Source organism: Tachysurus fulvidraco, chromosome 3, assembly GCF_022655615.1.
Source record: "Tachysurus fulvidraco isolate hzauxx_2018 chromosome 3, HZAU_PFXX_2.0, whole genome shotgun sequence".
NCBI classification, from domain to species: domain Eukaryota; kingdom Metazoa; phylum Chordata; class Actinopteri; order Siluriformes; family Bagridae; genus Tachysurus; species Tachysurus fulvidraco.
The window spans coordinates 25,658,343-25,682,208 of NC_062520.1; the positions used below are offsets into that span (position 1 = coordinate 25,658,343).

General features: G+C 34.7%; 1 protein-coding gene across 4 annotated transcripts; it reads left to right on the top strand.

The window, feature by feature from the left end:
- The first annotated feature begins 255 nt into the window (after positions 1-255).
- On the top strand, positions 256-14,200 carry LOC113644370. 4 transcript variants are annotated; one of them, XM_047810695.1, is made up of 4 exons: positions 256-540; positions 3,306-3,372; positions 11,776-11,809; positions 12,099-14,200. In XM_047810695.1, the coding sequence occupies exon 4, from the start codon at positions 12,112-12,114 to the stop codon at positions 13,603-13,605; it is 1,494 nt and encodes a 497-aa protein (XP_047666651.1). In that variant the 5' UTR covers positions 256-540; positions 3,306-3,372; positions 11,776-11,809; positions 12,099-12,111; the 3' UTR covers positions 13,606-14,200. The 4 variants fall into 4 exon arrangements, with proteins under 4 accessions (XP_047666651.1, XP_027004965.2, XP_047666650.1 ...); XM_027149164.2 differs by lacking the exon at positions 256-540 and adding an exon at positions 1,776-2,820; XM_047810694.1 differs by lacking the exons at positions 256-540; positions 3,306-3,372 and adding exons at positions 9,421-9,476; positions 9,622-9,705.
- The last annotated feature ends 9,666 nt before the right edge of the window (positions 14,201-23,866 follow it).

The window sequence follows — 23,866 nt, forward strand, 5'->3', positions numbered from 1 at the left end:
GTTGTTTACCTGATAAACTGATTAATCTTATTTTTCTGGAACATGTTAGGGACCAAATAACAACTGAGAGTCACATGTCTTGGCTTTCACCAAAAAAAATTTCAAGTCAAAAGACCCAAAAATGGATTTTATATGAATATTTTTCTAAGGCCCTGGTCGTCTGGTGCAGCGTTTTTGTGTACTTGTTTACTATATAACTTTGATATAAAAGGCTGCAGGCTCAGTCTGAAAAGCCATAAACAAGCCTAGACTATTTCTCTATCACTCTGGTGTGAAAACAGGCCTGTAACATGACACCCTGAGCTGTGAGAGGGACAAAAGGTCAGGGATTACGCAAGAATTCTTCTGCGCATCCAGTTCACGCAGACACAGTCAAAGAATGTAAGGCATGTCGCATACCGATGGAATCGTCTGCTTATTGCGCACTTTTGTTTCCAGTTTTCAGAACACTAACGGAATATTTGCGGCGCGACCAGAGTGTTTTGGATCAAAAGGCTTACAGATTTCAATTCCTTGGTGAAGAAAGAGACGCGTCTAAAGGTAAGGGAAAAACCGGTATAGCGCCACCTAGGTCAGTTTTGTCCAAAATTTTTTTCTAATTGTATGAAGGCTGTGAATCATATTGTGCTTTGTGTGTGGGCTTAAAAAATTATTGAGAGTATAAACTTTACTAGGTAAATAGGTTTTTTCGTGTTTTTGGAGGATTTGATGCTTTAAAGTTGAATTGAAGCTTGTTTCTGGGTCATCCCCTAGTGGTCACTTTGACCCGCTGCAAAGGAATCTGTACTGGTATTTCAGAATGTAGTGATTGATTGGAAAGCTAGGAAACTTTTTTCATAACTTTGCAGACAAATACTTTTTGTGGTACATAAATACAGAGTGTTAATACAGTCAAAAATATATTCATCCATTAAAACAGCTTTACATTGATGAGACAAAATTTAAAGCTAGTCATAAAACTCTAGACTTTCACTAAATTTAATGTTATGTTATTATGCTATAACAATTTTCATATTTTTTATTGATCAAAAACATAACTTCTCAAGCAAGCTTGGGTTTCTTAAAATGTTGAACAATACAGTGTGGAAACAGACATGCAAATGGTGTACAAATGTTCATGTATATATTAGGCTGCTTTCTTCTGTTGTTCACTTTCATTTCTCTTGCTTTGTATGTAGCAGCTTTTGAGGTGCGTCTTCTGGATCAGATATTTATCCAATACAGCTGTTGTGTTTTTCTTATTTAAAATATTTATGAACAGATGATTTCCTTGTGCATATTTCCAATATGAATGATAAGTACTATCATCTTCTAGCCTAGATTAAGTTGACACTAAAAATACATAAAGTTCTTGAAGTTTGAAATATGTTTAAATATTTGTATATTTTGAGACAATATATTTAAATTCAAAATCTTAAATACTAGATCATTAGATAAGTAAACTTTAGTTACATGCAGATTGTGTGCTGGTAAAAACTTGTTACAAATGTGTAAGACATTAATTCAATAATTTTAGATTAAACTATAAGCAGCATTTATGCTTAAGGTTAAGATTTCTAATCTATCAATAAATGCATCTCAATTTCCTGTGCATGTTAATACAATATTAAATAAATAAAATTGTGTACATTTATCTTTACATGAAAGATACATAGCTACATCTTTGCATGATGCATACTCCAAATCATGTTTATGAAATACTTTTTTTTTTTGGCAGAACTAACAAATATATTTCATCATTTTCTCTGTCACTGGACTTTATGCAAACATTTAAGAAGTGGTGTAATAAACATGGAGATTTGGTTGAGTGTGAGTGCTTTATTAATAAGTGTGTACAGTTCACCATAATAGATAATGTTTTTTTTCTGTCAACAGTCCTAAATCTTAAATTATTAATAAGATTTAAATGAGTAAATATTGGTTTATGACTCTAGTAGTTAAGCAGATGAAATACAACAAAATCGGATGATTTTTATTCCATGATCTGCTTTTCATTTACACCCATTGATGATTTTTAGATCAGATTTTAAAAGGGTGAAAACTAGACTGAATTAACAGAAGAGAGAGTGACCAAAAGACTGAACTGACTATATAGTAAGTGAATTAATTAATAATTTGTAAATCTTTTAAAATAGAATCTCCCAAATAGGTAAATATGAAGTACTAAACAACGTCCATATTATTTATATGTCTACTATTCCAGCATATTAATGGCTGTAAAATCTACATTGTCTCTTACAATATTATAATAAAAGAAGTAGTCTAGTTTCGTTTTATGCCTTATTTTACTGTAAATGCAGTGTTTGTCTTTCATATAGGTCAGATTTGAGTATGCAAAATCCAGCTGGTGCCATTTCTGATTCTTATCTTTACAAATGTATTTGACCATCTGTACTGAGTCTCTGTATTGGAGATTCAAGCAGAGACTAACAAGATAAGAAGAAAACATAAGCTTAATTTGATGTTTACAAATAATTGTACCAAGAGGTAGCATATATAATGGAGTAAAGCAGCGGGCCTAAAATAGCACCTTGTATAGCACCAACAAAGGTTCTTAAAAGGTTCAACAATACAGTGTGGAAATAGAGGTGTGCTCATGCAAATGGTGTACAAATGTTCATGTATACATTAGGCTGCTTTCTTCTGTTGTTCACTTTCATTTCTCTTGCTTTGTATGTAGCAGCTTTTGAAGTACATCTTCTGGATCAGATATTTATCCAATAGTTACCACAGCTGGTGTGGTTTTCTTGTGTAAAGTATTTCAGATAAATCATCTTACTAACTGGATCATCTGATTCTGCCACCAGTTGGATGTACAAAGTAAATTCCCAGTAATGGACTCTATATAATAAAAATTATTATATTTATTTATTTTTAAAACAAATAAACACATTAATTGAATTTAATATTTTTATACTAAAAATGTATAACATTTACTAAATAATATTTTATCATTCTATATACAATAATGAAATGGTCATATTATGAAAACAGCAGAATAACACATATCACAATGTTTAACTAAATTGTGTAAGCAATGTCTTAAAATCTGTGCATAGATGTGTATGTTACTTTGACACCTTTTTCTCAAAAATTGCTTTGTTTAAGTTTTAATATTAAAAAAAATATTTTTAGTTTTATTTTATTAAATTTGTAAGTACAACCAATGCAGTGTCATTGCTCTAGTTGGTTGCAGTAGATCAGTTGATTTAATCTTTTTTAATATAAAATATGAATGAGTTAAGAATTAAAATAACAGCATTAATGAGAATAATACAACTGTTAAAAAAACTTTTCCCTAACAGTTCTGACAAAGGAACTGAGATCAAGTGATTGATTGTGGCCTCTCAAGCTGCCTGACTTTTCTTTAAGGTAAGATTGACATGACATAAGACATTGTGTACTGTGGTAAATGTATTAGGAAGTATTCTTTCTTCCTTTACAAAATGCAAAACCATAAATCTATGCACATTTAAAGAAATTCAAGAAATTTGTGTTTTCTATTTTCACGATCTCATTTTCCTTTATGGAATTCTTTACAGTGAAAACAATTAAATAATTCTTCTTAATTTTTCCTGGTAATAATTTTCATACAGTTTTCAATAAGAGAATATTTACCTGTCAGCCAACACAGATGTAATTAACTTGTGGAAAATATCTTCAATTCTTACATATGTATTTCTTCAGTATAGTATAGTATAGTATAGTATAGTATAGTATAGTATAGTATAGTATAGTATAGTATAGTTATTTTGGGATTGTATTTATTAAACAAAATATCTTTTATTCAGATTTACATATATGTTACTAAAATATATCATGCTAACAAACATATTTATCTATATGTTTGAATATACTGTATTGAGAACATAAAAAATAGAGAACTTCATAATGACATTCACAAAACTAAAAACTATTTAAAATAGGTGCTTGTCTTTCCTAAATATAAACAAAAATATACTACAGGGAGAAATGTTATAAAATAACTGTGAATATAATTTTGTATTTTATTTATAGAAATTCACCCATTAATCATTGTCACCTGGAACACTCATGGTATAAGACACCCACCCGAAAAGTTTTCAAATGTTTTGCAATGTATCAGTAATCTTCAGGCTGATATCATCTTTATCCAAGAGACACGTCTTGGGCTGAATCATTACCAAATTTTGACAGGCATTAAAGATTGGAAAATCTACTTCACTGTACACAGCTCTTCCAGGAAAGGAGTCGCAATACTGATAAAAAACAATGTCCTTTTTAAGTACATATGCCATGATGAAGATTGTAGTGGAGGTTACATTGTACTGTTCTGTCATCTGTATGGCGAACTATACACACTGGTTAATGTGTACAATCATAAAGCAGACAGAAATGTCTTGGGTAGACTGAAAGAGTACTTGATGGAAACAGCTGAGGGTGTGCTAGTGGTTGGAGATGATTTCAACACAGTTTTACTACATCCCCGCTTTGATCGGAGTCCTTCAGATTCAAAGAATTCACCATTTAGGTCTATTTTGGAAAACTTTACTGTTTCTCTGCATCTCAGAGACATCTGGTCATACTTACACTTTGCTGATGAGGGATTTACACACCATCAAAATGAAAGTCATTCTAGGCTAGACATGTTTTTCATGCACAGTGACACAATGAGAAGAGTGTGTAATATCAAAGTAGAGAAAAGTAAAATTTCTGATCATAATCCTGTTGTCCTGGAACTTGAAGTGCAGCGACAGACAGGAAACAACTTTCCAAAAGTGGCCTCACTCATTGAAAACGTAACATGCATCAGAAAACCCAACAGGATATCGGGGAAGATTAGTGGGGCAGAAATACTGGGTGCCATCAAGACTTTGTCTGACTCAGAAGAACAAAGGCCTGATCAAAAGCAAGTAGAGCACTACAAAAGTCATCAGTGTCCAGTTACAGAAATCCTAAAGATAAAGTACAACAACATGTTAAAGAGAAATTTAGTCTCTGAAGCTTTTAAAGAATATCATCTTTCACAAGACAGACATATCTTCAATGTAGAATATTTGATACTCTCTCAAATTTTAGCCAAACGACTTAGTGCCTACTTTTCCCCCTATACCAAGGAGAAGCAAGAAACAAATCTTGCTACGTTTCTCACCGTGACATGTGACAGAGGCATACAGAAAATCAAGTCGTCTTTCCTTGATAAAAGCCTCAAACTAGAAAGTGAATGGAAAAAGAAACTGTGGCCTTTTGAACCCCCAGCAAAGTTCCGTATTCTGGAGCACCTCCTTCCAGAAGACCAAGACTTTTGCTGCCTGACTGTCGGCTTACCAACGCCATCCTTAATTTGGCTCTGAATAAACTAAATTACATTCTCAATGAGGAGACGGACTGCAGGAGCAGTGTTTGTTTTCAGAGACAGGCTCTGCTGATACACGCACACCAGAGCGAACAGTTGAAGAAAGTTGTTATGCTAGTCGAGAAATTCCAGGAAGATTCAGGAATTATATTTCTGAGAAAAAAAAGGGATTAAGATGATTAAAGTGCACAGATGTGTGTGACAAAATTACATTTGTAGACTTAGTCTGGTAGGATTAAAACAAATCAATAAACAAGCAAGGCAGATTATTTAATTTTATAATTGTCATAATAACTTTAATTAAATAACATAATTAATGATAGTTAGTGAACCTTTAAAAGGTTTTTCAACAGCATCTGTACTGTAAATTGCAACCTGTCTGTCAGGGGTGCATTTATTTGCCTTATCTGTCTGTCTATCTATCTATCTATCTATCTATCTATCTATCTATCTATCTATCTATCTATCTATCTATCTATCTATCTATCTATCTATCTATCTAAACTATAAATATATTATAATTGTGAATGCTGTTTTGATTTTAGTTAATAAATTTCTTCTTTATTGTATATACTTAGTTGTATATAATGAATGTTAACTATATTTTCTGGAATGTTGCCTATTTTAAAGTAATTACATGGTATATCCATATGGTCTTCTTTATTGTGGTTAAATAGTAGTAGTTTGGCATTTTACAAAATCTTGCAGGAAAGGGTTTTCTGTTGGCCATTTCACGAATGACCATGTATAAGAGTGCATTAGTACTACATTGGGTGATCACTGTCCTTCACTGGACCCAAGTAAAATAGATTCATTAAAATATAAAGGTTTTCAATCTTATCTGTGGATTTATACAGATAGGGTGCACTTAATTAGCTTGGGTTATTGGAGTGTATGCAACATTTTGGTTTTTATCCTATTTCCTGGTTTTTGCCTATACTGTAGTTTATAGCCTTTGCCTATAGTTTTGCCTGTAGTTTATAGCCTTTGCCTTGTTTATTTTGCTTTACAATTCTGCCTTGACCAATGATTTGTCTGCTTGAATTCTGCATAAAACATTTGTTTTATTTACCAGAAGTAATGTATTTTTAATAAAAATGTTTCAGCTAACAATATATCTCTTTCATTTCATTTTATTATATTTCATTGATCCATTCATTAGATTTAATTATATTTCTCTTTTTTGCAGTTCTGTTCATTATAACAGCAATGCTATAGTGTGTTGTGTCTTACTGCAATCATTAAAGATTTGTACAGCAAGTTTTAGCCTTTGTCTAGTCTTATTCTACAGTACATTCAACTACCGTCATGTTTGCTGCATTAATAAGGAGACTGAATTTGTGAAAATGTCATATTTCTTTCTTAATAAATTAGTGTGGTGTTATGTAAAACTTGCTTACTTAATTTATGTACATAGTATGTACAAGTCTATACATATTTGGGGAAATGTACATCATATTTAATTTGAAAAACTTGTTTGCATTATTAAATTATCATTTACAATTACATTTTAGCTGAAGGCATTCATCACTAATAATTATTTTAGAAGACTATACCGATCTGTCCGAATCTCAGAGACAGTAGTTCGTACATGTGCACAAAAAGTGGTAGTTTTTGGATTTTTGGTTTTCGAAATATTTTAAGGAAAAGTGTTAAGTATTGAGATTGTTCAAAAGACTGAATGGACTATAAATGAAGTGGGGAAAAAGTAAGAATGTGTGTATCACATCACTATAGATTTAGCTTAAATTTCTGAAAATCTGAATGGAAGAATCAACATGAGAATTTCAATCAATGCAATCAAATCATTCCCCCAGACATTAAAGTAATAAGTGCTAAACTATTAGGTAGTACTTTATATATAGTCTAAATATTTGTGTTGAGGCTGTTTCATGTATACATGTATAATGTTCATGAATACATTAGGCTAATTTCTTCTGTTGCTCACTTTCATTTCTCTGGAAACAGGTGTGAACGATAGGTATGAAGATGAGTGAGTGTGAAAGTGCATGTGTGTTCTGGATATTTGAGTCTGATGGGGCCAGGTGCATGCTGGGGAATGGAAAACATAGAGACAGGACACAATGTCATGCTTTCATAATATAATGTTTTCCCTAACATATAATAACAGTGTGTAGAGGACAGTATTTTAGGTAAATTGTTTTGTAAACTGGACTGTAGTGGATAGGAGGGGGGGGGGGTCTGTTGGTAAATAAAATCACCTCAGTGGAAACTTTTACTTTACTTTTATCTGACCGGAGATCAGCTGACTATGGAGCAACAAAAGTAAACAATGGTGTCTATCTGCATTCTTTTATCCAGTGTAGCCTCCTTGTTAGGTAAGATTCCTATAAGATTACACATTGTACTGAACACTAATGTGATAAACAGTATTATGAAGTTCTTTCTTCCTTTTTAAATGGAAAGTCATGAACCTATGCATTTTTCTGATAACAAAGGCAACCGATTTCCTGGTTCAGCTGTTCTACCTGACCGGTGTTAACTAGATGTCAGGCTAATGTCAATGTTCAAGAAGTGGCAGAATGCTTTGTGGACTAGATACTTGGTGAGATAGGGCTTGAGCAGTTTCCATGGCCGTAGGTAGGCCCTTTAGAGGCAATAAAGGCAGGCTTTTGAGAAGCGGTCAGTGACGATGAGGATTGTGGTGTAATTGTTAGATGTTGGAAGGTCAGGGTGGCCTGAACTGGGTGCTGCATGAATCCACTGGCTCACTTGTTGCCATAAGCGAGTAGGAACATACTGTACTGTCAAGAAGGTGAGCATTCAGGTGGAGGTGCCTCTGACTGGTGGGCCTGGTGAATTTCCTCCATCAATTCCCACTGTACAGAATATCACAGATGGTGGTAGGATGGGGTCAGGACTCCTGGATAGGAGCTGAGGGTCATGTAAGTTTGCGGGAGTAGAAGGTGAACTTGCACAACCTCGGTGTGCAAGGCAGAGTTGCAAGCAGAAAGCTATTTCTCTCCAAAAAGAACATTGCTGCCCATGAAGTTTGCTAAAGTTCCAGTAGACAAGCCAGAGGACTATTGTAAAAATTTGTGCAGGTATGAGACCAAAATAAAACTTATACCATCTGTGAAACATGGTGGTGGAAATATCATGCTTTAAGTACAGTTATTGTGCACAAGAGCTCACAACAGACACTAAAAAATCAAAGGTTCACATACTTTTGCAAGTCACAGATATATAATACTTCTCAATAATTAAATGAAATATAATACCTTTGGCTCATTAGTTTGATTGTGTTCACTTTGTTTAGTTTCAGGACATGTTTGAATATCTGATGTTATTTTTGGTTATATTTATGCAGAAATATAGAAATTTCTAAAGGCTTTACAAACTTTATACAGTATATGTATATACAGTGTTGCTTGAAATTTGTATATATGTATATACAGTGTTGCCTTTAGAAATTTCTATATTTCCACACGCAGATCTCTATCAAACTTTATATAGTGATTGAATCAATGAAAAATCTTTAAAAGATAATTTTTTATATATAAGATTTTTTTTACCTATTCCGTAAGTTTAGTAGTGTCAGAATAAGCCAAAGGAAACATTTGTTCTTGGTGAGGTGTGAAGTGGAGTGCTACAGTACACCAAGACACCAAAAACAAACAATGGTGTTGCTTCAGTCTTTGATCCAAATTGGCTCCTAAGTTGTCTGCCTGGTTTTACACGTTCCTCTGTACACTATACAGTACTTAATTTATAGACTAGATTTAGAGTTGTGGCTGATTCTTCTGTCACTTTCATTTTATGAAATACCTAAAGTGTCACATTTCACCATAAATCTCGGATGTTTAACTTTGTTTACAGCGTAAATTACACTAGCATTTTACAATGGTGTTAAAATGATTGACCTTTTAGTGTTTTGTAATTACTTGTATATTCCATTAAAAATGCTTATTGATTTTTTGATTTTGTTACTACAGTTACAACCTTTCTTTCAAATTGGAATGAAATCCCTTGTGTTAAAAATCATTTGTTCAGCTGGTAAAATGGTACCACCTTTATTTAGGTGTGACGTATGTACCTTTTGACATTTCCTTGAAATAGTATGACTCATTTGGTCTTTGTTTTTGTCTATCAGCTGAGTGTACATGGGAAGTTCCCAACAGTAAGTTCCTTATGATTTATATAACAATCAATGTTAGAAGAATGTTTGTATTAACATTTTACAATGGTGTTAAAATACTGTATTTTTGGTGTTTTCCAATTACTTTAAAAGTACATTTGAAAACATTCAATTAAAACTTTTACAGTCTGAGCTACAGAGAGCCTGCCTTCATAAACTGGTGTTAGATTCCTATCATCCTCATTTAATTTCCTGATTTCTTTAGATTTTGGTAAGTAAATCACTAACTTGTGAATATTTCTAACATTGTAATTTGCTCTCAAGTTTTTGCTGATATCAATTACAATTTTTTTTTGTTTTTTTTATGCTTAGAACTGTTAACTAATTGTATGGTTCCTGTTGATGACATTTGTTCCTTCGTGGTTTTGTAATGTTTTGGGTTTTTTCCATGTTCTCTTTGTTGAACTGATTTGTGTCTGTGTCTTTAAATAACCGGAGCTCGACAGACAGTTGTTATTAGAGAGAGCGCGAGAGTGCGAGATGCGGAAGTGCAGTATTATACTGATCCACGTTGTGCTTAATGTTTGTTTGTTTTTGTTTTTTTAATAAAACGAACCATTTATCTTCATATTTCTTATTTGTAACACAAGCTCATGTTTAGAGTTAAGAAATACATTGCAGATATAAGGATATATATATGTACAGTAGGATTAAAACAATCAATACACAAGCAAGGCAGACTATTCATTTTGTTAATATTGTCATAATAACTTTAATTAAATGACTTAATTAATGATAGTTAGTAAACCTTTAAAGAGTTTTTCAGCGGCAACCACAGAGCAGGGTGTGTACAGGGTCGGTCTGTCTGTCTGTCTGTCTGTCTGTCTATCTATCTATCTATCTATCTATCTATCTATCTATCTATCTATCTATCTATCTATCTATTATAATTTTGAATGTTTTAATTTTAGACAATAGATTTCTTCATTCAATTAACTGCTACCGAGTAAACAAAATTTTATTTCTGCAAGCAAACAAAAATATTTTTGAACAGTTTGAACTAACCTTAAGAAAAAAGACGCTGGGTTGAAGGTTACTTTCAAACAAAATGTTCAATGTCTAATTGAGTCCTCTTTGTATTCATGACCAGGGCTCTTTGAAGTTTTGAAGACAGGAAAGCGTGACATCTCCAACCCCAATTTTCATTGTTGCGTTAAATCTTTCCCAGATAGTGCTATTTTCTGATTGGCTATTGTGTAGCCTCTTTTTTTGATTGGCTGATAAGTGTCAGGCTCGACTAATAACTTCAGGGGAGACGCGCTTGATTCCTGCCCGGTTCCATAGAAACAGCAACATATTATTGCAATAACAGATATCAGAAATGACGTTTTTACTATTGTGAAATGTAATTCCTGATATCAAAAATATGGTTACTACTAGAAATAACACTCGTTATATTTACATTTTAAGTATTGAAAACTGAATTCTTGATATCAAAAATCCATATCATGTGAATGTATAAAAGCTAAAATGGCTTGCTATACCGTATCACTGTGTTCTATAGTATGCATGAGAGCAATACTTGATCCCATTCCAATTCCATTCCATTCCATTGGTTTCCATATTGCATTAACGTTGTTGTAACCTGATTGAGAGACATTAAACATTGTCATTTAGGAGTGCTATCATACCACTTTTTGTACTGGTCCCCACACAGATGCTGCTGCTGGAAAGCGCGGTTATCGAGCTGCTTTCACCGTTGCCAAAAAAAAATTAAAAAGAAAAGACACTGTTGCCCTTGGGCATTTATTCACATGAATGTTCACGCAATAAATTGTTGTGTGACAGACAGACAGGCCAAGAGATGCACTGGCAGCACTGCACAGCTAATTTAGCTAGTCAGATAGAGACTAGAGACAGAATCACATCAACTTAACTTTACTGTTATTTGCTCTTGCTGACATCAAACTTGAAAGTTTACCTGATTGCTGTTCTCGCATTTCACTCTCATTTTGTTTTTTGTTTTTCACTTTTCATGGCCAGATGGATAACTCCACTTCATATTGTCATCTACACAGCAGGGGTGATTCTAGGGTCAGAGCTTTAGGGGTGCTGAGCTCCTTTTTAGGGGTGCTGAAGCTATGGATATGATCAAAAGGATCATTGCGTAGCTAAGGATACTTGTGTAGTGTGCGTATAGGGCCGATCGGTTCTGATTACAGTTGGCAAAAAATGTTCTGATTAAGTTTTGCACAATATTTCCACTATGTACAATAGTATGTATAGTATTTCATAAGTGCTTAAATATGTACTTCTTTATTTCTTACATGTGTACCACCAGGTGACTGCTGAGCCAAAAGTACATTTCCAACAAGGTAATCTGTCTAATATGTCTGTATAATATAGTTTTTTTTTTAGAATTGAGGATAATTTAAACATACAACACAGACCAGAAATATATAATATATAATTGTTTTATTTTCTGTATTTTTTTTTACTTTTACAAAAGACATTGCAAGCAGAAATCTGTATAGTGTTGTATTTATTTTGAGTTTCATATCTAAGATTGCTCCGCAATGACAGAAATATATTTTTTTAAAAACAGAGAGAGAGCGAGAGAGAGATTGTGTTTAATAATAATTGTATGTCTATTTTTATTTACAGAAGGTCATTAATAATGACACAATCAAGTCTCCATTTTGTCTCCTGGAACACAAATGGTATTAAAGATACCACTAGGTCACCACAAAAGTTCTCAAAATTGTTGGACAGCCTTAGCAACCTTCATGCTGATGTTGCCTTTATACAAGAGACACATGTTGGGACAAACAATTACCAAATCTTGGAAGATGTTCCAGGCTGGAGTTCCTACTTCACTGTGCACAGCTCTCGCAGCAAAGGAGTCGCTATACTGATAAAAGACAGTGTACCGTTTGAGTACATATGTCATGATGAGGATTATAGTGGAGGTTACATTGTGCTCTTCTGTAAACTATATGGGGAACTATACACACTGGTTAATGTGTACAATCATAAAGCAGACAGAAATGTCTTGGGTAGACTGAAAGAGTATTTGATGGAAACAGCTGAAGGTGTGCTAGTGGTTGGAGGTGATTTCAACACAGTATTACATCCCAGCTTTGATCGGAGATCAAATTCTGAAGCAACGTGTCCACCAAGGTGTTCAGCTTCATTAGAAGATTTTACAGTTTCTCTTAAACTCAGAGACATCTGGTCATACAATCACCCTACTGATGAGGTCTTTACACGACATCAGAATGATAGTTACTCCAGGATAGATATGTTTTTCCTTCCAGATCACAAAATGGGACGAGTGGCTAATATTAATGTAGCACACAATGAAGCTGAAGTACAGGGTCTTTCTGATCATCATCCTCTTATACTAGAACTTACAGTTCAGCGCAGACCTAAAACAAAACTTCCAAAAGTTGCCTCAGCATTGCCTGAGCCTTTTACATACATACCTGACAGAAGACCAGGGAAGATTAGTGGGGCAGAAATACTGAGTGCCATTAAGTCTTTGACTGACGTAGGAGAGCACTCACTTGATAATGATGTGAAATACTATAAAAAGCAACAATGTCAACTGTCTGAAACCTTAAAAACAGAATACAATACACTGATAAAAAACAAAGATGTAGTAAACATCTGCCTGTTTAATGTTAAGCATTTGATATTCTCACAGATTTTAGCAAAGCGTCTCAGTGAGTCCATTTCCCCTTCTTTCAAAAGAAAGATAGAGACAAATCTTGGTCCATTTATCACTGTGACATTTGAGACAGGCCCACAGAAAATCAAGTGGTCTTTCCTTGCGACAAAACTTAAGATGCTACATCTTGAGATGACGAAGCTAAAACACATCTCTTCTGTCTTCACACTGGAGTTAGACATGCTGGATTACTTGCTCTCTAAAGAACAAGACTCTTCTGAACTCAGACTGTTGAAGCCTGGGTGTCCACTCACCAAATTTATCTTCAGTCTGGCTTTGAATGAGCTAGAAGCCTTAGTTTTAAGTAACTTCTGTAAGGTCACTGTTTGCCATCAAAGACAGGTTCTGCGCATACATACGGCAGTCACACCGGAGTTTGTGGATGATTTCATCATCTATTTCAAGGAAATTTCAGGACTTACAATACAATACGTAAGTTAACTTAAAATAAGTACTCCAACTGACTCGTACCCATTACATATTTATTCAAATTCATTACAAATCTTTTTACTCATTTAGACAATGATTGTATGCTGTATACAAAGTGTACATTGTTTGTATTGTGTTTAGGGGATTTAGGTTCCAATCCTGCTTATGGCAAAGGTTTTCCTCTGTTTTCAGGCTTTATGTCTCCTTTTTATCTCATTTTATTTCTCTTAATGAATTTTAGGAGAAACTTGACAAATGCCTAAAACTGATGTGTAGATGACTCTTTGTTATTATAAAATGTGTCTATGTAAAGAAAATATATGTGAATTGTTTTAGATGTGTTTGAATTGTGTTAGAATTGTATTTATAATTTTAAACAAAGCACAAAGATAATGTTAATTATTGTATAGTTATAGATTAATGTGTGTAACGTGACTTAGTCATAGAGCTTTCTAGAATTGATCTTAAATTAGAGTGAAGGCTTAAATATTACCAGTTATAGCTGGTTACAATTTCTAAATGTTTTACTCTATAAGAGAATATGCACATCAATTTCTTGTGAACAAAATTAAGTGCATAAACATGTATGAATAAACATATAAACATGTTTGTGTTAATCTCTGGCACGTTCTTGCATGTGTGTGTGTGTGTGTGTGTGTGTGTGTGTGTGTGTGTGTGTGTGTGTGTGTGTGTGTGTGTGTGTGTGTGTGTGTGTGTGTGTGTGTGTCTGTGTGTGAGAGTGAGAGAGAGAGAGAGAGAGAGAGAGAGAGAATTAAGGAGTATACAATATAGAACTTCTCCACTCCTAATATAAGGGTACTAATAAATAACAGTATCAGAATACTTTATTGATCTCCTCAAGGAATTTGTAGCTATTTGAGCCCAGGTTGTGCAGAATAGTACTAAAAACACCCACTTGACTGACACTATCAATATTTGTTGTCTTCTCATTACTACATCACTACAAAAGAAAGACGAGTTTCTGCAAGGAAATGTTTGAGTATAAGCTCCATCCATTTAATACATCATCGTCTATTAGATTCAGAATAAGGTGGATATAAAGTTTGCTCTTCAAAGTCTTTAAAATGAAGAAAATAAATAAATAAATACTGAAATTAACTTAGTTCTTCTGCTCATCTATGACCAAAGATGGAAACGGAAGCAGCTGAATGATTATGTATTTGTAAATAATGATCTGATTCTATAAGTGTTTATTTAACAATTAAGTAACAATTAAAGTTAATCAATTAACTGCTTTATTTAATACAAATATAAATACAATGTATACAGTAAATTAAAAGTGAAGATAACTTACACAACCTTAGAGTACTACATCACATACATAAGATGCATAGATGTTTTCTAGTTAATAAATTCAGTTTATTTTATCCTATCCTGCATTTGCATCTGTCAGAAGGACTCCGCCACTTTAAGACCCAGCAGGATAGTGTCAGCCTGGACCGGCTTTTTGTGGAAGTATTTTTTTTTTTCCTGGACTGTTGTTTTTTTTTGTGTGTGTGACATCGGCGTTTGTTTCGGTGAGGGAAGCCGCTCCACTCCAATTTCCCGCAGGGGATGCCGCATCACTTCCTGCATGCGGTCGATGTCACCAGCCCGAGTTTTGTTTTGTTTTTCGGTGTCCTGCGACATTGCCCCGCACCTGTCCGGTGGGGGACGTCGCTTCACTTCCTGTTTTTCCGTGGAGGACACAGCCCCACTTCTCTTTGCCCTCTCTGCCTGCCTCACCATGTGCCTTGCTACCCCCCATTTGCCTCGCCTCGCCGTGTGCCTTGCTCCCCCCGCCTGCCTCACCGTGTGCCTTTCTCCCCCCTCCTGGATCTTGTCTGGATCGTGGTCCCCTCGGATATAGTTTGATACGGGATTGGTGCATCAGGAGCCGTGTCTTTGTCACGTGTCTGCCCCGCCCTTGTTTACTTCTCCCCATCTCTGCACACCTGTTCCTCATCTGTTTATTGTTTATGGTATTTAACCGTGCTGCGCTGTCATAGAAATCTTTTGTCTGTTGTTGTCTGTCATCTTGTGTCATGTCTGGTCATGACATTCAATGTAATTTACAATGCATACTTTTTTTTTATACCCCTGAGCCTAATTTGATGTGTCTTATGACCATAATACTGAATAGAAGTGACACAATCTATATAACGATCTACTGAAACCCCCCTCCCCCAAACATACTGTATGTTCGTTTGGTACTTGATGGAGTTGGTGGGAACAAACACCAAAACACAACAAGTATATCTCAGTATGTTAAAGTGTAAGCATTGTACAATATAAAACTATATACTGTCAATTTCATAAATCTTTATGATATTTATGATATTATGATGTTTACCATGAAATAGGAATTAGAATGAAACCAAACATGCTCTGAGAAACATTTTAGTTAAGGTTAGGTGAGCAGGTTTAGTTCACTTTATGCTTAAATAAATTACTGACACAATTTATAAATCTACTACAGTTTTTCTTTTTGTCAATAGAAATGTAGTACTGATTCTAAGATCTATAGTAATTCATCAACTGGAAAAAGAATAAATAGTAATACAAAATAAAAATAAATAAATACAGAAAAATCAGCATTAGTATTTCCACAACACATTTCATCATTACCAAGAAAAGAAATTTAGAAATGCATTTTCACCTAGGTTAGATTTTACGAGGCAAAAAAGATGAAGTCATTTCTTATTCATATCATTGCAAATGAATGCAGGCTTTTGAAAAAAGGCGTAGATGTAGCTTTGCTTTTCACACTGGGGGGTTAAAGTGTATATGGGTGTGTGCCTTTAAATTGGATTTAAATAAAATAAATACATTTTGGAAGGGAAAAGGTTACATTTGGTCAAATGATTGTTTTAAAAAAATGACAAGGGGCATAACAAATGTACACAGTAACTGTTTAAACTTTATACACATTTATTGTAAGTTCAGGTACTCTGTGGACCAAAGGAGTGTTAAACACCATTTTCTATTTCCAGTGAATCCAGAGTTTCTATTTCACATAGGTTAGATTTGACTATGCATAAGCAGGCTGACAACATTTCTTATTCATGTCTTTGCAAATGTATATAGGCTTGGCTAAGGATGTTTGACTATCCGTATTGAGAATCAGGTTGGGAGTTTTAAGCAAAGAGTTACAAGATAAGGAAACTGATTTTGGACATTTGCATCAGACTGTGTTTATGTCTCACATGCTATAAGCAGCAGCTGCTTTGAGGTCAAGTGCAAGAGAATTAAATGTAAACAAGCAAAAATATATTTTTGCCTTCTAAACTTGAACTTTACATATCAAGCTCATAAAAACAAGCACATATATATACATATAACACACATGAGATTTCCAGTAGCATTTATTCGACTTTCTGTATTTAACATTTTGCATATTCTTGCTAGATTTGCAAATAAATATTTTTTTTTCCTTAGACAGACAATTTTAATATTGTTTTGTGTTTGGAGACATATTCCCAAGCAGGCTTAGGTTTAGATCTTAAAAGAGTTAAAAAAAAAAAACACACATACTGTAGTCAATGGCAGAAATGGGCAAGTGTTGTAAAAAATCTTAGAAATAATTAAAGTATTTTTCCTTGCAATACTATAACCAAAGTAAAGTATTAGGCCTTGCAAAATATTACAATTGCTGTCATAAGACATATGTAGGCGATGTTGTAGGCCAAAGAAGTTTATTGTAATCATAAACTTAGTAAAAGTAACCAGATTCGGGGCTGTCAGGCCTAGTCAGTTTGAGCACATTTGTAATAACAATTACAAACTTGTTATGTAGAATGGAAAACACCATGGTTCCCAGACCTTAGCTCATAAATTGTTATGGAAAATGAAGAAGAAGCATTGGCATGCTCTTTTTGGGGGTTTTCATTTGTTACTTTCAACCTGGCAATTTCTCTTACAACATTGTTGGCTGATTGACCACAATAAAGAAGTTTGCTCATTCTTATCCAGGTCTGAGGAGTTTTCTCAGTGTTTTTTGTAGTAATTATAGAGTTATCAATTAAGTCCAACTAAAACAGTCTTTAGTAACCAAAAAGTTTAAGTGTGGAGATCACCCTGCAATGTGTCCACGCGCAGTCGGAGCTGGGGGCGTTTATCTATAACGGCTGAAAGCCGCAAAGACGGCAAACAAAAGCAGTGAAATGTCACTATTCTTATTACCAGAGTTGTAGCACAAACAAAATATTAATGCAAACAATCCATTAAATACTAAATAAAAATAACATTTATTGATTTGGTCTTTGTCTAGTGAATATTTTTTTTTATTATTAATGACTGCATTCATTGGACACACTGTTTGTAGGGAATGCACACATACATGAACTGATTTGATTCAAGATTGGCATCATGAATAAAATTTTGGTGTCCACTTTTACCATTTTAAATAATACCATAACTTTTCGCTTACTATGTAGTCATATAGTATAATATAAACTCTTCTTGTTTTAAATTCTCACTGAGGGCTAAACCCCCTAAAGATGAAACCCTAGAACCGCCCCTGCTCTACCGAAAATCACTGAAATTTTACTTTATACTTTTACTTCAAATACTTAAGTACATTAAATATCAGAAAATTACTTTTGATACTTAAGTACAGTATATATCAGATACTTTAAGACTTTTACTTGAGTAATATTCTAAAAGGTGACTTTCACTTCTACCAAAGTCTTTTTCTAGTAGGATACTTGTACTTTTATTCAAGTATTGCTTTCTACTACTTTATACAACACTGTTTGAACTGTCGTTGTGTTTTCGGATTTGTTAATGTGTTTTCGGATTTGTTGTTTTGTTTTCGGATTTGTTAATGTGTTCTCGGATTTGTTAATTTGTTTTCGAATTTGTTAATGTGTTCTCGGATTTGTTAATGTGTTTTCGGATTTGTTAATTTGTTTTCGGATTTCTTAATGTGTTCTCAGATTTGTTAATGTGTTTTCGGATTTGTTTTCGGATTTGTTAATGTGTTCTCGGATTTGTTAATGTGTTTTCGGATTTGTTAATTTGTATTCAGAGTTGTTAATGTGTTTTTGGATTTGTTGTTTTGTTTTCGGATTTGTTATTGTGTTTTGCACTTCTTGGCCACCGTAAGTTACATAGCATAATCACTTTGCTGTAAACCCTATGGACCAGCATTGTACCAAATAATTACAGCACCTGTGATTTGCTTTTCTGATGTAAAATAATTCTACTTTTTTGAGAGTTCCTGTAAATCGCATGACAAATTTGATTCCTCATCTAATTAATTTCTACATCTTGTGCTGGGTGCACAAGTTAAGTTCTACACAATAACATTAATATGTAATATTGATTTAAAAAGGAAATAGATTACTTACAGTGTATGCATAATTATATTTATAAAATACTTATACTAACATATGCAGACAGAAAGATGTAGTTATGTTTCAGAAATATTATATAAAAACAGCATAACTGACACTGGAATGTACTGTTATAGGAAAACAAATTAGAGTTACTGTTATAACTATGGAACATATAGAAAATAGCAAATAGAAATATACTATTACAATAGTATGTATAGCATGTAGACATATCTGTATAATATAGTCATTTTGGGATTTTTTATTTAAGATTGAGGATTATTTTAACATACAACACGACATAAAAAAGAAAGATATAATATATATTTGTGTTTATTTTGTGTATTTCATTTTACAAAAGTTCAATCAGTAATAAGGACATTATAGGCAGAAATCTGTATAATGTAGTATTTATTTTCAGTTACTCATCTAAGATTGCTTGATTAGTTTCTTGCTTTAAACATACAACACAAAACAAGACAAAATAAATATAAAAAAAATTAAAAATGAGAGAGAGAAAGAGAGGTTGATTGTGTTATATAATTGTGTGTGTATTTTATTTACAGTTCATTAATAATGACACAATCAAGTCTCCATTTTCAATTCAATTCAATTCAAGTTTATTTGTATAGCGCATTTTACAATAGACATTGTCTCAAAGCAGCTTTACAGAACATAAACATAGAGCAGAAGGTAAACATAATTAATGATATAGGAAATAACGAATAATAAAAGAAATAAGAATTAACAGAATAAAAATTCTAGATTATTATTAGATGTATATAGTTCACAGTGTGTATGTATTTATTCCCCCATGAGCAAGTCTGAGGTGACTCAGGCAGCAGTGGCAAGGAAAAACTCCCTTAAATTGGTAAAGGAAGAAACCTTGAGAGGAACCGGACTCAAGGGGGACCCATCCTCATATGGGTGACACGGGGGGTGTGATTGTAATATACAGTCAGTTAAATGTTGTATTGGTGTAAGGTTCAAGGACTTCTGATCTCCTGAGTACCACAGAGTCTAACTGGAGATGTCTCAGGATTCTTAGAGTCGGCCTCGGCTCAGTGGACGTCCAAATGCTTCGTACAGAGGACGTTGGGAGCTGGTACAGTGTCTGGATGCCTCGGGATAGGTACAAAGAGAGAAGCAGTGGAAAGGGATTAACATATCTGCTGTTCATAAAAATGTGCTGGTCTGAAGTACTGGTGCATGATATTATGGGATGTATTATGTGTACGCCTGACTAAAGAGATGAGTTTTTAATCTACATTTAAACTGGGAAAGTGTGTCTGCGCCCCGAACACTATCAGGAAGACTGTTCCAAAGTTTGGGAGCTAAGTAAGAAAACGCTCTACCACCTTTAGTAGACTTAGATATTCTGGGAACTACCAAAAGTCCTGAGTTTTGTGATCTCAGAGAGCGTGAAGGATTGTAACGTGTTAGAAGACTAGTTAGATACATGGGAACTAAACCATTAAGAGCCTTGTACGTAAGTAGCAGCAGTTTGTAGTCAATTCTATACTTAACAGGTAGCCAGTGTAGAGATGATAAAATTGGGGTTATATGGTCATACTTTCTTGTCCTAGTGAGAACTCTGGCAGCTGCATTTTGGACTAACTGTAACCTATTTATTAAAGATGCAGGACAACCACCTAGTAATGCATTGCAATAGTCCAGTCTAGAGGTCATGAACGCATGAACTAGCTTCTCAGCATCAGATACAGACAGGATGTTTCTCAGCTTGGCAATGTTTCTAAGGTGGAAGAAGGCTGTTTTGGTAGTATGGGCGATATGATTTTTAAAAGACAAGTTACTGTCTAATATAACACCGAGGTCTTTCACTGTCGAGCTGCTTGTAACAGTACATCCCTCTAAATGGGAGTTAAGTTGTGAGAGTTTCTGTGCACTGGTTTTTGGACCTATGAGTAGTATTTCTGTCTTATCGGAGTTTAACAATAGAAAGTTGCAGCTCATCCAGTCTTTTATCTCTCTAAGGCACTGAGTTAATTTGGACACTGTGGCTATTTCATCTGGTTTTGATGAGATATATAACTGTGTGTCATCAGCATAACAATGGAAACTAATCCCATGTCTTCTAATAATGTTCCCTAATGGAAGCATGTATATAGAGAAAAGCAGAGGTTCTAGAACTGATCCTTGAGGGACCCCATAATTAACTGGTAGTAAACTGGAGGATTCACCATTTAATTCTACAAAATGGTATCGGTCAGACAGGTAGGATCTAAACCAGCTTAAAGCCTGACCATGGATACCTGTGTAATATTGTAAGCGATCCAGAAGAATGTTGTGGTCTATAGTGTCGAATGCAGCACTAAGGTCAAGTAGAACTAATAGTGACATACAGTCTTGGTCCGAAGCTAAGAACAAGTCGTTTGTAACTTTAACAAGTGCAGTTTCTGTGCTATGATGGGGCCTGAAACCTGACTGAAACTCTTCAAGGATGTTTCTCTCCTGTAAGAAGGAGCTCAGTTGAACAGACACAACCTTTTCAAGTATTTTAGACATAAACGGAAGGTGTGAGATAGGTCTGTAATTTGATAGTTCATTAGGGTCTAAGTTAGGTTTTTTGATGAGTGGCCTAATAACTGCCAACTTAAAAGACTTCGGGACGTAACCTAAAGATAACGAGGAGTTAATGATATTAAGAAGAGGCTCACCAGCTTTATGTAACACTTCTTTCAGTAGTTTAGTTGGGATGGGGTCTAGTGAACATGTTGTTGATTTAGCTGTAGTAATAAGTTTATCTAACTCTTCCTGTCCTGTACTTGTAAAGCTGTGTAAAGCCTTAGGTGAGATTGTGTCACTGGTTGCTCTCATATGTTGAGCGTCACCTATTTTATTCCTGATACTTTCGATTTTATCAGTGAAGAATCTCATAAAGTCCTCACTACTGAAATGTGATGGAATAGTGTGTTCAGATTTCTGATTTTTTGTTAAACTAGCCACTGTGCTAAATAAAAACCTGGGATTGTTCTGGTTATTTTTTATGAGTTTGCTCAGGTGCTCAGCCCTAGCAGCTTTTAGAGCCTGTCTGTAGCTGCACATACTGTCCTTATACGCAATTCTAAACACCTCTAATTTAGTTTTTCTCCATTTCCGTTCGAGGTTACGGGTCTCCCTCTTGAGGGTGTGAGTATGACTATTATACCATGGTGCAAGTGTTTTATCTCTAACCTTCTGTAATCTGACTGGGGCAACAGTGTCTAATGTGCTAGTGAATATAGAGTCTATGCTGTTAGTCATTGCATCTAGGTCGTTTGAGTTTGAGGGTACAGTAAGAAGTCCAGACAGATCAGGCAGGTTATTTATGAATCTGTCTTTGGTGGTCGGAATAATGGTTCTACCGAGTCGATAACGTGGTGAGACACAGTTAGTCTGTTCTATAGGTAGTGTGTACATTATGAGGTAATGGTCTGTGATGTCATCACTTTGAGGTATGATATCTATATCAGTGACTTCTATTCTGTGTGATATTATTAAATCTAGTGTGTGGTTACGTCGATGAGTTGCACTTGTGATGTTTTGTTTGAGCCCAAGTGAGTTTAGTAAGTCCATAAATGTGAGTCCTAAAGCATCATTTGTGTCGTCAACATGAATGTTAAAGTCTCCTACAATTAATGCTTTGTCAAAGTTAACCAATAGGTCTGAGAGAAAATCTGTGAATTCTCTAAGAAAAACTGTGTAGGGCCCTGGGGTTCTGTACACGTTCGCTAGAGCAAGAGACATCAGGGATTTCTTCGTGTGCATGTGCAATAGTGTAACATTAAGGACGAGGACTTCAAAAGAACTAAATCTATGCTGTGTTCTCTGGGTAACAGTGAGGTAATCACTAAGGATAGTGGCGACACCACCTCCACGACCAGTCAGACGAGGCTCGTGCTTATAGATATATCCTGATGGTGTAGACTCGTTGATGTATTCATTTGGTTTAATCCACGTTTCGGTGAGGCAGAGTGCAGTAAGGCTATTATCTAAGATCATTTCATTTACAATAAGTGCTTTGGGTGCAAGAGATCTAATGTTCAGAAGTCCATACCTTAAGAACTGTTTTTGTTTGTTTCTTTGGCATTTTTCTGGTCTAATTACAGTAAGATTATTTCGAGAACTTCTTGTGTATTTACTTTTGGATCTCACTGCTCGGGGAACAGACACAGTTTCTATAGGGTGAGCTATGTGTGCATTTTCTGTGTCAATGTGCTGAGGTGAAGGATGGCTATTGAGATTTAGATTTAAAGAGTAGTTTACCAGTCAGAACGTGTTCAGCGCCCTGGAGATGTGGTCCGAGAGGATCTCCGCTCCAACTCTGCTGGGGTGCAGGCCGTCAGCACGGAATAGCCTAGGACGCTCCCAGAAAACATTCCAATTATCGATAAAGAGTAGTTTCTGAGCCTGACACCATGACTGTAACCATTCATTTAAAGCGAAACATTTTGTCTCCTGGAACACAAATGGTATTAAAAAAAGATCCCAAGATTGTTGTACAGCCTTAGAAATCTTCAGACTCGTGTTGCCTTTATACAAGAGACACATGTTGGGACAGACTGCTATGAAACACTGGAAACACTAACTTTTTCCAGGCTGGAGATCCTACTTCACTGTGCACAGCTCTCACAGCAAAGGAGTTGCAATACTGATAAGAGACAGTGTAGCATTTGAGTACATATGCTGTGATGAGGATTATAGTGGATGTTACATTGTGCTAGTCTGTAAAATATATGAGGAACTATACACACTGGTTAATGTGAGTATTTAAAGGAAACAGCTGAAGGCATGCTAGTGGTTGGAGGTGATTTCAACACAGTTTTACATCCCTGCTTTGATCGGAGATCAACTTCTCAAGCAAAGTGTCCACCAAGGTGTTCAGCTTTTTTAAAAGATTTTACAGTTTATCTTAAACACAGAAATATCTGGTCATA